At 33.7% G+C, this 15,403-nt stretch overlaps 2 protein-coding genes across 2 annotated transcripts; both read right to left on the bottom strand.

The window, feature by feature from the left end:
• Nucleotides 1–3,037: 3,037 nt before the first annotated feature.
• Nucleotides 3,038–5,431, bottom strand: LOC116418153 (cell wall integrity and stress response component 3-like). Its single transcript, XM_031933266.1, has 2 exons — nucleotides 3,392–5,431; nucleotides 3,038–3,296 (listed from the first exon to the last, which is right to left on the bottom strand). The coding sequence occupies exon 1, from the start codon at nucleotides 4,818–4,820 to the stop codon at nucleotides 3,420–3,422; it is 1,401 nt and encodes a 466-aa protein (XP_031789126.1). The 5' UTR covers nucleotides 4,821–5,431; the 3' UTR covers nucleotides 3,038–3,296; nucleotides 3,392–3,419.
• A 6,427-nt stretch (nucleotides 5,432–11,858) lies between these two features.
• On the bottom strand, nucleotides 11,859–14,252 carry LOC116418155 (cell wall integrity and stress response component 3-like). The gene is made up of 2 exons (XM_031933268.1): nucleotides 12,213–14,252; nucleotides 11,859–12,117 (listed from the first exon to the last, which is right to left on the bottom strand). The coding sequence occupies exon 1, from the start codon at nucleotides 13,639–13,641 to the stop codon at nucleotides 12,241–12,243; it is 1,401 nt and encodes a 466-aa protein (XP_031789128.1). The 5' UTR covers nucleotides 13,642–14,252; the 3' UTR covers nucleotides 11,859–12,117; nucleotides 12,213–12,240.
• Nucleotides 14,253–15,403: the final 1,151 nt, after the last annotated feature.

Below are 15,403 nucleotides of genomic sequence, written 5' to 3'. Positions count from 1 at the left end.
GTATGAAGTGTAATATAAGATTATCTTGAAAATTTAGTCTAGGTGTTGTGCAGAATATCGTAGATTCAGTATATATAGTGAGTTTATGTGAAAAAAGTTGATTCAAGCAAGTATGACATTAATATAGGTTTTAAGAAATTTAGGCTAGGCGTAGTGTAGAATATTGTATATTCAGTAATATAGTGAGTGTAAGTGCAAAAGTACGTTCAAGAAAGTATGAAATGTAATATAAGTCACTTCGTATAAAAATTAGTAAAAGTATGCGTATATATACATGTTGATGAGTATGATAATATACAGTTACAGTGCAAGTTTAGTATAGTTAGAATGAAAACAATTAATATTTTCTTAAGATTTAAGGTTATGCGGAGGATACAATATCACACATACGTATATATAGATACATATGCTCAGTGATTTCTTAGATATAGTATATTGAACATATATAGTCTTTCCACCAGTATTTCATAGAAGCGAGTGTGAAAGTTTAGTTTTTCAAGAATTTAGTATGGGTATAGTAAAAAATGTCAGTTTCTACCTTTATTGTTCTACAAAAGTATGTCTAAAAAGTTGCATATACATGTTGATCATGTAAATATGGTATAGTTAATATACATAGTGAATTTGACTGATAAAAGTTGTTTTGAGCAAGTATGTTGTGTAATAGAACGACACTTCTTATGAACATCAGGTCCTGCGCACGGACAAAAGTCAATTTTCGGAGAATGAGGCTTCGCTACTAGAAAGACTTTTTTCCAATTCGGTATTTAGAATTTTCAAATAATGTGAATTTGTTCAGAATTTAATTTTCTACAAAATAGCCAGAATACTTTTATGAAAAAACCTTTTTATAAAAAATGGCTCAAAAGAATTGAAAAAAATACACATTTTTGGTCAAATACAATAAGCGTTCGCCCTGGGTATAAGACGTTTCTTCGAAACTCTTTATACGGGGCGAGTGCCTGAAAAGTAACAAATTTTATATTAATATCCAGACAAATTTTTAAAATTATAGTTGTTTGTAAAATCCTACATTCATCTGGAAACTATATATGTTTAAAGCATATCTATCATGATAAAAGTGCCCTATGAGGCCCAAATCATAAGTAAGTCTGCGGTAGCTGAAAATAGAAATTCTGAATTTTGAGATATGTCATACCTGATAATATGCTACATATAAACATTGTTTTACGTTCCTTACATTATACCTGAATATATGCAATAGTTTAATTCATTTTTTAAACCATTTAGGAAAAATATAAACAAAAAATTGGATTTTTCATTTTTTGACATTTAAGGTATATCCTTCCCCTTAAGCAGGCATTTGTCATTTTTATTGCCCGCCGGTCTATTGCACCTGTTTACTTTTTTCCGCTGACAACTATTTTGTTCGCTGCCAACTTTTTCGCCCGCGGTAAAAAACTGGTACCTTAACCGCTTAATAGGTATGAAAACGCGAAAATCGGGCATGTGTTACAAAAATACTACAGTGTGCGCCGAGGCTAAGCAGGCATTTCGACCTCATGTAGATAGTAGCCTTTACTTTACCTTTTACCTTTACCTTTACTATTAACTAGTGGCCTTCAGTCAGATGTGAAATAATAGTACATTATGCAACAAGTGAGTATAGTCGATGATTATTCCCGCGGGTGATAGTTTACTGCCCGAGCGAAGCGAAAGCATTAAATTACCCGAGGAAATCATTGACTTTACTCTCGTGTTGCATATAGTGTATTATTCACGACTGAACTGTGTAGCCACTTTATTTCTTGAAAAGTGGGACCTACAAGAGCTAAATTGAATTAATCAATACAACTATTTTTAAATATTCAAAATTTTTTATTTTTTTTATAATTTTTTACTTTTTAACGTTTTTCAAAATTTTTTTCAAATTTACAAAATTTTCCAAAATTTTGCAGGAATGAAGAATTGATTTCTCGCATTTTAAGGGGAAAAAAATAGGAGGAAATGAAATGCAACTTTAGTCCTGCTTTTCAGGAAATAAAGTGGCTATTATAGTTCAGTCGTGGACGGAGCGAAAATATTTTTCCCTCGGGTGATTACTGCTTTAAAAAATCTGATTCTTTCATCCCTTGTTCTATTATTGAATATTAATACTGAAACGGTCCATATGAATCTTTGTAGCCTTCTAAAATGCAGAAAACAGTACATGCGTTGCAAAATGTATAGTGTGCACCAGGGAGTCTAAGCGAGGTAGCACGAGCCAAAGACGAGTACTGCAAATTCCGCACTCGGTCTAAAAAAGCCCATTTTACGCCCTCGGTACACAATAAACTATTGATTGATAGTTTATTAGAGATTAGAAAATTTTACATTTTTAAATTGAAAATCTCGACCAATTGCTTAAAATTCTTTGAATTTTTTAATAACATCTGCACCACAAATCAAAAGTTATTGATATGTACCCTCTTTTTGGAAATGCCAAAAACTGATAAACAAGTTACAATAAAAATTATTATATTATTTTGTTTGGCTGATTTAATATTTAGATCAAAAAGACCAATGCCAAGCATAACTTATAATGTATTTATTTATATTACTTAATAATGTTTACATTTTGCACTATTGTCATGTTAATATAACAATACGTATGAATTTATTTAAACATATAGCATAAAATAATGTAATAATAATTGATGACTTGGGTCGGTTATGTGGAATGAAGTGTAGGTAGTGTATACATCATTTTTTGTAAGAGGTTGCAGGGTAGGGCTATTTTAAATAAAGAAAATTAGAATACTAATGAAATTGAACTGATTTATAAGCAGAAATTATTAATAACTGTAAGCTTTGATTTGTAAGCAAACAAATATGTCGAAAATAGTACGTATTACTTTTCATGTTGATCAAAATTAAAATAAATATACGTAGCAAATGTGAGAGAGGTAATCCTTGTAAAAAAATCCATAAAATTCACGTTAACTGACGACGTTTCGTTGGTGTGGTATTCAACCTCATCAGATCTTTATTGACGAAAAAATTATTACAATATATAAATAACATTGCACAAAGATTACAATAAGTATAGTCATAGTTCTTAACCTCCTAACTATGAATTGCCTTCCTCTACCTTCGCCAGAATTTTCACCAGCATTCTGTCCGAAAATGTTTCCACACTTCAAAGTATTCTGGAAAATTTCTGTCATAGATTCTGCTAATCCACCAGGAAATTTTACTGATTTCGGGCAATACAGCCTCAGCTTTCTATCAGAGCAATTTTGGAACGTTAACCGATGGTTTTAAAGAAATGTGTCAAGCGCTTTTTTAAACAGTATCTACAAATAGATTTAATTGTTATTAGATACTTTTTAATTTATAGACTGAATTGATACAATAAAATAAGAAAATATTGCCATGTTGCCAAACTTACCTAGGCATATTCAACACCTCTCCTTGACTCAATTGGAAATTTCCTTATAATAAAGTCCATGGATTAGTTGCATCCTGGATGTCACAACATTTTGGGGCGCAATGACTTGGGTGGGGACTATGGTCTTTGTAGTTCTTATTCCTCTTGACAATGGATTCATTACCACACGGCCCCTCCTGGCTACCGTATTTTTCCTATTATTAGCTTTGAGGGTGTTTGAAGCTACCGGGTGTTGTATCTTCTTTAAAGTTATAGGCTCACATGGTGATTTTGGAATGTCTTGTATCAATGTTTGCGCTTTCTCGACAATAGTCTTCCTGGTTCTTATTCCTCTCGCCAATGGATTTAATACCGCACGGCCCCGCCTGGCTACCGTGCTTTTCCTAATATTAGAGTTGAGGGTTTTTGAAGCTACCGGGTCTTGTATCTTCTTTATAGTTATAGGCTCACATGGTGGTTTTGGAATGTCTGGTATTGATGTTGGCGCTTTCTCGTCATCGCTCGAGCTAGAGTTACTACTATTTGAAGACTCGGAATCGTCGCTGCTTGAGTTCGAGCTAGAAGTCTTAGAACTGCTGCTACTGCTATTTGATGATGATGATGACGACGACGTAGAACAGGTGGAACATGTTGAACACGATGAACTCTTTGAACTGGTTGAACTGGTTGACCTGTTTGAACTGGTCGAACTGGTTGAACAGGTAGACACGTTCAAAGGGTCCTCGTGAGCTTCTTCGCTGTCAATCGTTCGACCACCGATAATAGACAACGGAAGGTCAACAGGCTCGGATGCTGGCTGCAGGATGACTTGTGCTGGTGAATTGTTGGCCATTGGTTGTTCGTCATGCTCTAACTGCTGAAGATCGTCACTGTCACTTGAAGATGCAGATAGGTTGAGTGGCTTGAACGGCGACTTTGCGATTTCACCGATTGATTTTGCTTCATTTTTCGGCAGCTCCAAGAAGTTAAAAAGTTTATCCGACTCCTTGTCTATCAATCTCCGTGCCAATTCCTTTTCCGGGTTCTTGTATACAAGCGCATCGAAATAATCAAGCGAGTGCTTGTCATCGGCGTCAACTTCCAAATAGCAGGGTGTAGGCGGCCGAATTACGTTATTTTCGCTGTCGACGTACCTTCCTCGTGGAATGCTCTTTTTGGAAGTGCTAGATCTAGAAGTTTCAGGAACAATTTCTCGAGGTCGTTTTGCCTTTGCCTCTACTTCTAATGAATTCCTCTTTCTCTTCTGACCTCCTTTTTTTATCGGCAATATTGGCGAAGATGAACGTTTCACTTCGACTTTTATTCCGCACTTATCTGGGCGTTTAGAAGATGTTAAACGTTTAAAGATGTTCGTGACCGCCAGATTTTTTGTGTTGTCCGGACCTGGCTGCTTAGGAAGGTGGTCGCTGTCCTGCTGAACTAATGCCATTTTATCTTCTCGATGATCGGTTGATTCAACTGAAAAAAAACTTTAGTGCAAATTAATAATCCTTAAAGCTAAACCTACCTAAAAAACTCCTACGTTAGGAAATCAACACTAAATTGATAATGAATATAACGACACTGTTTTGAATTGACTTGGCGTATCGTGCAGAGACTCGCTGTTACAAGTGTGTAGAGACGCTGTGCGCGTGAACTTAATCGGATGCACCTTTAGATTGTTGGAAACGAATTGATATACTCTGAACTTTTCTATAACAAGCTGACGACTATACTTTATTCTTCGAAAATGTGTACAGAAGCGTAGAGAACTACTGCTCAGCTTGACCGTTCGAATATAACTAACTTGAGCTAAAAATCGCCCAAGCTTGGTAAAAGTAGCCCTCTGGTGGAAGAGAGATGGATTACATGGCTTGCGCATGCGTTCAGTGTCGCCATCTGGAATAAGAGTGGGGGTATTCAGAGGGTACGCCTCAGATCGGCATACCTGCGTAAGGGACGCTAATGGCTGAGGGCGGAGTCGTTTGACTGATTGTTTTTATTTTGTAATGGGATACGGTACTAGGAATATTGTTGTAAATACTATAATAAAATTGTCTAGACATACGTCATAAGCTTCGAGATGCACAGATTATTAGGATAGTTTCGATAAGCTTAGGATTTTACCTCTGTAATTTTGCACGTGTATAAGTACTGAATGGAAATAGATACGAATAATCATAAACAAGCTTTCAAATTTCAACAGACTTTACTACTCGAATAAGCTAAAAATTTAAATATCTTTAGAAAATTATTGTTTTTACTTGCGCTAGTTAACAATTTTGTATTAAATACCTATGACACGTGTATGATTATAAAGTACGACTGAGTGATACTTACCAGACGAATCCTGGATAAGGTCTGAACGACTAGTTAGACACTAATCGGTCTTAAAAAGCTTTCTAGTATTAGGTCTACTGTAAATAAACAGGAAAGAGGCAAAAGACATGGACAGATAGCGCTGTAACGTCTTTGGCTTTTAAAGGAAAATCCAAAATTTAGAATTTTAATTCGCGTATTTAATATAAGTAAAAGATTATATAAAGTTTTTAAAGATTTCGATTGCTAATTTCAGACAATTTTTTTATTACATTATCTTATATATCATTTGATTAAATCATTTATTGATAGCTTTAATTTATAAAATTAGATTAAAATCTGAACAGTCCCGTTTTATTTGTATCACGTTCCTAATTGTTCTAACTCCACAGTTTAAAAGACGTCGTATTCTGACTATGATATGTATAACTATGTTTGATATCTTGGAATATACGATGATTTGTAAGCGACGGTCAGAGGAGCATCCGAACGACGCCGCCGCAACATTTAAGTGCCGCTGTAGTCAGGTCGCACACCGGGGATGTTAACAAAGCTTGCACGTGTATAGTATTTGTAGTATTTGTGGTATCAACAATTTTATTTCCTCCTAGGTAAATCTTTGTAATAGTAAAGTTTTCAGTTTAGATGAAACTTGATAGAAACGAATTCGGAGGTGTTTAGTGTTTGAATCATATGTTTTTAGAAAAATGTCCATGCAGAAGGCTGTGTGTGTATGCACGTATACCGTCATAATTCTGGAACTACGCAACCGATCGTAATAAAATTTGACATGCATATAGGTTTTCTGATTCTTAAATTAGGGAAATTTTATTTTTATGATTCTGACTATTACATGGCCCTATTATAGCCATTTTTCGCTTTTTGAAAAAATATTTTTGATTTTTTAATGATATAATTCATACAATATATTTAACAATAGTGTATCTATAAGAGCATAACATTGTCTAATTTTTCGTTTTTAGTCTGCGGCAGCTGAAAAATAGAAATTCTGAATTTTGGCCTTCAAAGATATGTCATACCTGATAATATGCTACATATAAACATTGTTTTACGTTTCTTACATTATACCTGAATATATGCAATAGTTTAATTCATTTTTTAAACCTTTTAGGAAAAATATAAACGAAAAATTGGATTTTTCATTTTTTGACAATTTAAGGTATATCCTTCCCCTTAAGCAGGCATTTGTCATTTGTATTGCCCGCCGGTCTATTTGCACGCTGTTTACTTTTTTCCCGCTGACAACTATTTTGTTCGCTGCCAACTTTTTTCGCCCGCCGGTAAAAAAACTGGTACCTTAACCGCTTAATAGGTATGAAAAACGCGAAAATCGGGCATGTGTTATAAGAGCATAACATTGTCTATTTTTTCCTGCAAGATTTTCTAGATTAATTGTTCCGTTCAATTTTTGGGAAAAAATGTATGACAATAAAAAATGATTACCAGAGAAAAAAGGCTTTATTTAAGTTAAAATTTTGGGAAAATATAGATCATTTGAACCCCGTTGTTGTGTAAGGAGTGAAGTTGCCTTAGATTACTAATAGTTTTATTCTGTAGTTATATTTATGTAGTTGATGAGTCGAATCGTTTGTCCAATTTTGTTAGTACTTATTTTAGATTTTAGTTTGTTTTGACTTTTTAATTTTAAATTGTAAATTATATTGCATATATTGTTGGTACATAATAATATTGTTTGATAGTTATTATTTTCCCTAATTATTAGTGATATATGTGCGTGTATGTATATCATTTGTTGAATTGCACAAGTGTTGCATGTATGCGTATCCTGCCTTCGATAAAGTGCTTCAATGGAATTATTAGATAAGTGATTTAATATGAATTAAAAACAAAATTTATTGTTTAAAACTTGTTCTATTCAGCATTTACTTTGTGGAAATTATTTTATTGTTGCAGGTTCTTCAATGTTTATGATGTTTGTAGCAGATGAATTTTTCTATCAGCCACTTGACTAGTAAAGTATATTATTTTTAATTTATTAAAATTATTATTTATCTTGTATATAAATGATTTTGTTGCATTTTATTGCAAAGTATAATGTCATTGATATTTCATTATAGTCAAAAATTGCATAAAAATTTGTTTACGGTTAAAATTATGATTAAAATTATGTTCTTATTTTAATTTTAACTATTATTATTCTTTTTTCAGTGCAATAATTATTGTTATTTATGATTGTTATAATTTGCTATGTATAATCTAGTTACAATTTAATTAATGTATACAATGCATAAATTACAATTTAGTAAAAGTATCTTGTTCAATATTTGTTTAAGAAGTCGATTCTCTGACGCAGTAACCATATATCATTGAGTTAATGATATACATTTTTATTATTTATATGTATTTCTATAATTATGAGGCATAGTGTTACGTTCAGAGCAAGCAAGATTAAAGATGTATCGCTTTAGACTTTGTGCTTATATTATGCGGCAATGGTATATATGTGTGTTATACACATCTACACTTATGTCAGTGTTTAGGGGACGCAAGAGTATAATAAAAAATTCACCAATTCAAGATTTTAAGTTACATGCAAATATTAAATGTATATACATATATACATCCATGGTAATAAAAGCAATATAAGCGACTTGCTGTTGTCAGCCATAACAGGGCAGCACAAATTTCGTGTACGACATAACAAAGTAGTGGTTGACAAAGACAAGCCTCTACCGTTCACAAGCTTACAGAATACGGGCTATGCAATAATATATTGTAATGATGCGTGTGCTTTAAAAAAAAAGGAGTGATAAGAAAGTAACAGGATTACATGATTCACGAAGACAGAAGAAAGAGAAGGTTTAGTCAGAAGAGAGATAAAGGAAGTAGGAGAAAAAACTAAAAATTTAGTGTAGGCATGGTGTAGAGTTTAAGTGAAAAAAGTTTAGTCAAGCAAGTATGACATGTAATATGAGGTTTTTTCAAAAATTTAGGCTAGGCGTAGTGTAGAATATAGAATATTCAATATATATATATATATATATATATATATATATATATATATATATATATATATAGTGAGATTGAGTGCAAAAAGTTCGTTCAATAGAGTATGAAGTGTAATATAAGATTATCTTGAAAATTTAGTCTAGGTGTTGTGCAGAATATCGTAGATTCAGTATATATAGTGAGTTTATGTGAGAAAAGTTGATTCAAGCAAGTATGACATGTAATATAAGGTTTTTTAAGAAATTTAGGCTAGGCGTAGTGTAGAATATTGTATATTCAGTACATATAGTGAGTGTAAGTGCAAAAAGTACGTTCAAGAAAGTATGAAATGTAATATAAGGTCACTTCGTATAAAAATTAGTAAAAGTATGCGTATATATACATGTTGATGAGTATGATAATATACAGTTACAGTGCAAGTGTTTAGTATAGTTAGAATGAAAACAATTAATATTTTCTTAAGATTTAAGGTTATGCGGAGGGATAAATATCACACATACGTATATATAGATATACATATGCTCAGTGATTTCTTAGAATATAGTATATTGAACATATATAGTCTTTCCACAAGTATTTCATAGAAGCGAGTGTGAGAAGTTTAGTTTTTCAAGAATTTAGTATGGGTATAGTAAAAAAATGTCAGTTTCTACCTTTATTGTTCTACAAAAGTATGTCTAAAAAGTTGCATATACATGTTGATCATGTAGAATATGGTATAGTTAATATACATAGTGAATTTGACTGATAAAAGTTGTTTTGAGCAAGTATGTTGTGTAATAGAACGACACTTCTTATGAACATCAGGTCCTGCGCACGGACAAAAAGTCAATTTTCGGAGAATGAGGCTTCGCTACTAGAAAGACTTTTTTCAATTCGGTATTTAGAATTTTCAAATAATGTGAATTTGTTCAGAATTTAATTTTCTACAAAATAGCCAGAATACTTTTATGAAAAAACCTTTTTATAAAAAATGGCTCAAAAAGAATTGAAAAAAATACACATTTTTGGTCAAATACAATAAGCGTTCGCCCTGGGTATAAGACGTTTCTTCGAAACTCTTTATACGGGGCGAGTGCCTGAAAAGTAACAAATTTTATATTAATATCCAGACAAATTTTTAAAATTATAGTTGTTTGTAAAATCCTACATTCATCTGGAAACTATATATGTTTAAAGCATATCTATCATGATAAAAGTGCCCTATGAGGCCCAAATCATAAGTAAGTCTGCGGTAGCTGAAAAATAGAAATTCTGAATTTTGGCCTTCAAAGATATGTCATACCTGATAATATGCTACATATAAACATTGTTTTACGTTTCTTACATTATACCTGAATATATGCAATAGTTTAATTCATTTTTTAAACCATTTAGGAAAAATATAAACAAAAAATTGGATTTTTCATTTTTTGACAATTTAAGGTATATCCTTCCCCTTAAGCAGGCATTTGTCATTTTTATTGCCCGCCGGTCTATTTGCACTCTGTTTACTTTTTTCCCGCTGACAACTATTTTGTTCGCTGCCAACTTTTTTCGCCCGCCGGTAAAAAAACTGGTACCTTAACCGCTTAATAGGTATGAAAAACGCGAAAATCGGGCATGTGTTACAAAAATACTACAGTGTGCGCCGAGGGCTAAGCAGGCATTTCGACCTCATGTAGATAGTAGCCTTTTACTTTACCTTTTACCTTTTACCTTTACTATTAACTAGTGGCCTTCCAGTCAGATGTGAAATAATAGTACATTATGCAACAAGTGAGTATAGTCGATGATTATTCCCGCGGGTGATAGTTTACTGCCCGAGCGAAGCGAAAGCATTAAATTACCCGAGGAAATCATTGACTTTACTCTCGTGTTGCATATAGTGTATTATTCACGACTGAACTGTGTAGCCACTTTATTTCTTGAAAAGTGGGACCTACAAGAGCTAAATTGAATTAATCAATACAACTATTTTTAAATATTCAAAATTTTTTATTTTTTTTATAATTTTTTACTTTTTAACGTTTTTCAAAATTTTTTTCAAATTTACAAAATTTTCCAAAATTTTGCAGGAATGAAGAATTGATTTCTCGCATTTTAAGGGGAAAAAAATAGGAGGAAATGAAATGCAACTTTAGTCCTGCTTTTCAGGAAATAAAGTGGCTATTATAGTTCAGTCGTGGACGGAGCGAAAATATTTTTCCCTCGGGTGATTACTGCTTTAAAAAATCTGATTCTTTCATCCCTTGTTCTATTATTGAATATTAATACTGAAACGGTCCATATGAATCTTTGTAGCCTTCTAAAATGCAGAAAACAGTACATGCGTTGCAAAATGTATAGTGTGCACCAGGGAGTCTAAGCGAGGTAGCACGAGCCAAAGACGAGTACTGCAAATTCCGCACTCGGTCTAAAAAAGCCCATTTTACGCCCTCGGTACACAATAAACTATTGATTGATAGTTTATTAGAGATTAGAAAATTTTTACATTTTTAAATTGAAAATCTCGACCAATTGCTTAAAATTCTTTTGAATTTTTTTAATAACATCTGCACCACAAATCAAAAGTTATTGATATGTACCCTCTTTTTGGAAATGCCAAAAACTGATAAACAAGTTACAATAAAAATTATTATATTATTTTGTTTGGCTGATTTAATATTTAGATCAAAAAGACCAATGCCAAGCATAACTTATAATGTATTTATTTATATTACTTAATAATGTTTACATTTTGCACTATTGTCATGTTAATATAACAATACGTATGAATTTATTTAAACATATAGCATAAAATAATGTAATAATAATTGATGACTTGGGTCGGTTATGTGGAATGAAGTGTAGGTAGTGTATACATCATTTTTTGTAAGAGGTTGCAGGGTAGGGCTATTTTAAATAAAGAAAATTAGAATACTAATGAAATTGAACTGATTTATAAGCAGAAATTATTAATAACTGTAAGCTTTGATTTGTAAGCAAACAAATATGTCGAAAATAGTACGTATTACTTTTCATGTTGATCAAAATTAAAATAAATATACGTAGCAAATGTGAGAGAGGTAATCCTTGTAAAAAAATCCATAAAATTCACGTTAACTGACGACGTTTCGTTGGTGTGGTATTCAACCTCATCAGATCTTTATTGACGAAAAAATTATTACAATATATAAATAACATTGCACAAAGATTACAATAAGTATAGTCATAGTTCTTAACCTCCTAACTATGAATTGCCTTCCTCTACCTTCGCCAGAATTTTCACCAGCATTCTGTCCGAAAATGTTTCCACACTTCAAAGTATTCTGGAAAATTTCTGTCATAGATTCTGCTAATCCACCAGGAAATTTTACTGATTTCGGGCAATACAGCCTCAGCTTTCTATCAGAGCAATTTTGGAACGTTAACCGATGGTTTTAAAGAAATGTGTCAAGCGCTTTTTTAAACAGTATCTACAAATAGATTTAATTGTTATTAGATACTTTTTAATTTATAGACTGAATTGATACAATAAAATAAGAAAATATTGCCATGTTGCCAAACTTACCTAGGCATATTCAACACCTCTCCTTGACTCAATTGGAAATTTCCTTATAATAAAGTCCATGGATTAGTTGCATCCTGGATGTCACAACATTTTGGGGCGCAATGACTTGGGTGGGGACTATGGTCTTTGTAGTTCTTATTCCTCTTGACAATGGATTCATTACCACACGGCCCCTCCTGGCTACCGTATTTTTCCTATTATTAGCTTTGAGGGTGTTTGAAGCTACCGGGTGTTGTATCTTCTTTAAAGTTATAGGCTCACATGGTGATTTTGGAATGTCTTGTATCAATGTTTGCGCTTTCTCGACAATAGTCTTCCTGGTTCTTATTCCTCTCGCCAATGGATTTAATACCGCACGGCCCCGCCTGGCTACCGTGCTTTTCCTAATATTAGAGTTGAGGGTTTTTGAAGCTACCGGGTCTTGTATCTTCTTTATAGTTATAGGCTCACATGGTGGTTTTGGAATGTCTGGTATTGATGTTGGCGCTTTCTCGTCATCGCTCGAGCTAGAGTTACTACTATTTGAAGACTCGGAATCGTCGCTGCTTGAGTTCGAGCTAGAAGTCTTAGAACTGCTGCTACTGCTATTTGATGATGATGATGACGACGACGTAGAACAGGTGGAACATGTTGAACACGATGAACTCTTTGAACTGGTTGAACTGGTTGACCTGTTTGAACTGGTCGAACTGGTTGAACAGGTAGACACGTTCAAAGGGTCCTCGTGAGCTTCTTCGCTGTCAATCGTTCGACCACCGATAATAGACAACGGAAGGTCAACAGGCTCGGATGCTGGCTGCAGGATGACTTGTGCTGGTGAATTGTTGGCCATTGGTTGTTCGTCATGCTCTAACTGCTGAAGATCGTCACTGTCACTTGAAGATGCAGATAGGTTGAGTGGCTTGAACGGCGACTTTGCGATTTCACCGATTGATTTTGCTTCATTTTTCGGCAGCTCCAAGAAGTTAAAAAGTTTATCCGACTCCTTGTCTATCAATCTCCGTGCCAATTCCTTTTCCGGGTTCTTGTATACAAGCGCATCGAAATAATCAAGCGAGTGCTTGTCATCGGCGTCAACTTCCAAATAGCAGGGTGTAGGCGGCCGAATTACGTTATTTTCGCTGTCGACGTACCTTCCTCGTGGAATGCTCTTTTTGGAAGTGCTAGATCTAGAAGTTTCAGGAACAATTTCTCGAGGTCGTTTTGCCTTTGCCTCTACTTCTAATGAATTCCTCTTTCTCTTCTGACCTCCTTTTTTTATCGGCAATATTGGCGAAGATGAACGTTTCACTTCGACTTTTATTCCGCACTTATCTGGGCGTTTAGAAGATGTTAAACGTTTAAAGATGTTCGTGACCGCCAGATTTTTTGTGTTGTCCGGACCTGGCTGCTTAGGAAGGTGGTCGCTGTCCTGCTGAACTAATGCCATTTTATCTTCTCGATGATCGGTTGATTCAACTGAAAAAAAACTTTAGTGCAAATTAATAATCCTTAAAGCTAAACCTACCTAAAAAACTCCTACGTTAGGAAATCAACACTAAATTGATAATGAATATAACGACACTGTTTTGAATTGACTTGGCGTATCGTGCAGAGACTCGCTGTTACAAGTGTGTAGAGACGCTGTGCGCGTGAACTTAATCGGATGCACCTTTAGATTGTTGGAAACGAATTGATATACTCTGAACTTTTCTATAACAAGCTGACGACTATACTTTATTCTTCGAAAATGTGTACAGAAGCGTAGAGAACTACTGCTCAGCTTGACCGTTCGAATATAACTAACTTGAGCTAAAAATCGCCCAAGCTTGGTAAAAGTAGCCCTCTGGTGGAAGAGAGATGGATTACATGGCTTGCGCATGCGTTCAGTGTCGCCATCTGGAATAAGAGTGGGGGTATTCAGAGGGTACGCCTCAGATCGGCATACCTGCGTAAGGGACGCTAATGGCTGAGGGCGGAGTCGTTTGACTGATTGTTTTTATTTTGTAATGGGATACGGTACTAGGAATATTGTTGTAAATACTATAATAAAATTGTCTAGACATACGTCATAAGCTTCGAGATGCACAGATTATTAGGATAGTTTCGATAAGCTTAGGATTTTACCTCTGTAATTTTGCACGTGTATAAGTACTGAATGGAAATAGATACGAATAATCATAAACAAGCTTTCAAATTTCAACAGACTTTACTACTCGAATAAGCTAAAAATTTAAATATCTTTAGAAAATTATTGTTTTTACTTGCGCTAGTTAACAATTTTGTATTAAATACCTATGACACGTGTATGATTATAAAGTACGACTGAGTGATACTTACCAGACGAATCCTGGATAAGGTCTGAACGACTAGTTAGACACTAATCGGTCTTAAAAAGCTTTCTAGTATTAGGTCTACTGTAAATAAACAGGAAAGAGGCAAAAGACATGGACAGATAGCGCTGTAACGTCTTTGGCTTTTAAAGGAAAATCCAAAATTTAGAATTTTAATTCGCGTATTTAATATAAGTAAAAGATTATATAAAGTTTTTAAAGATTTCGATTGCTAATTTCAGACAATTTTTTTATTACATTATCTTATATATCATTTGATTAAATCATTTATTGATAGCTTTAATTTATAAAATTAGATTAAAATCTGAACAGTCCCGTTTTATTTGTATCACGTTCCTAATTGTTCTAACTCCACAGTTTAAAAGACGTCGTATTCTGACTATGATATGTATAACTATGTTTGATATCTTGGAATATACGATGATTTGTAAGCGACGGTCAGAGGAGCATCCGAACGACGCCGCCGCAACATTTAAGTGCCGCTGTAGTCAGGTCGCACACCGGGGATGTTAACAAAGCTTGCACGTGTATAGTATTTGTAGTATTTGTGGTATCAACAATTTTATTTCCTCCTAGGTAAATCTTTGTAATAGTAAAGTTTTCAGTTTAGATGAAACTTGATAGAAACGAATTCGGAGGTGTTTAGTGTTTGAATCATATGTTTTTAGAAAAATGTCCATGCAGAAGGCTGTGTGTGTATGCACGTATACCGTCATAATTCTGGAACTACGCAACCGATCGTAATAAAATTTGACATGCATATAGGTTTTCTGATTCTTAAATTAGGGAAATTTTATTTTTATGATTCTGACTATTACATGGCCCTATTATAGCCATTTTTCGCTTTTTGAAAAAATA

The sequence above is a fragment of the Nasonia vitripennis genome, unplaced genomic scaffold, assembly GCF_009193385.2.
Source record: "Nasonia vitripennis strain AsymCx unplaced genomic scaffold, Nvit_psr_1.1 unplaced0069, whole genome shotgun sequence".
NCBI lineage: Eukaryota > Metazoa > Arthropoda > Insecta > Hymenoptera > Pteromalidae > Nasonia > Nasonia vitripennis.
Note: the sequence above shows the minus strand (reverse complement) of the source record. Positions and strands in the feature narration are given on the sequence as shown.

Excerpts from the sequence above, each read along its gene's own strand:
- LOC116418153 (XM_031933266.1), bottom strand. The coding sequence starts at position 4,820 with ATGGCATTAGTTCAGCAGGACAGCGACCACCTTCCTAAGCAGCCAGGT.
- LOC116418155 (XM_031933268.1), bottom strand. The coding sequence starts at position 13,641 with ATGGCATTAGTTCAGCAGGACAGCGACCACCTTCCTAAGCAGCCAGGT.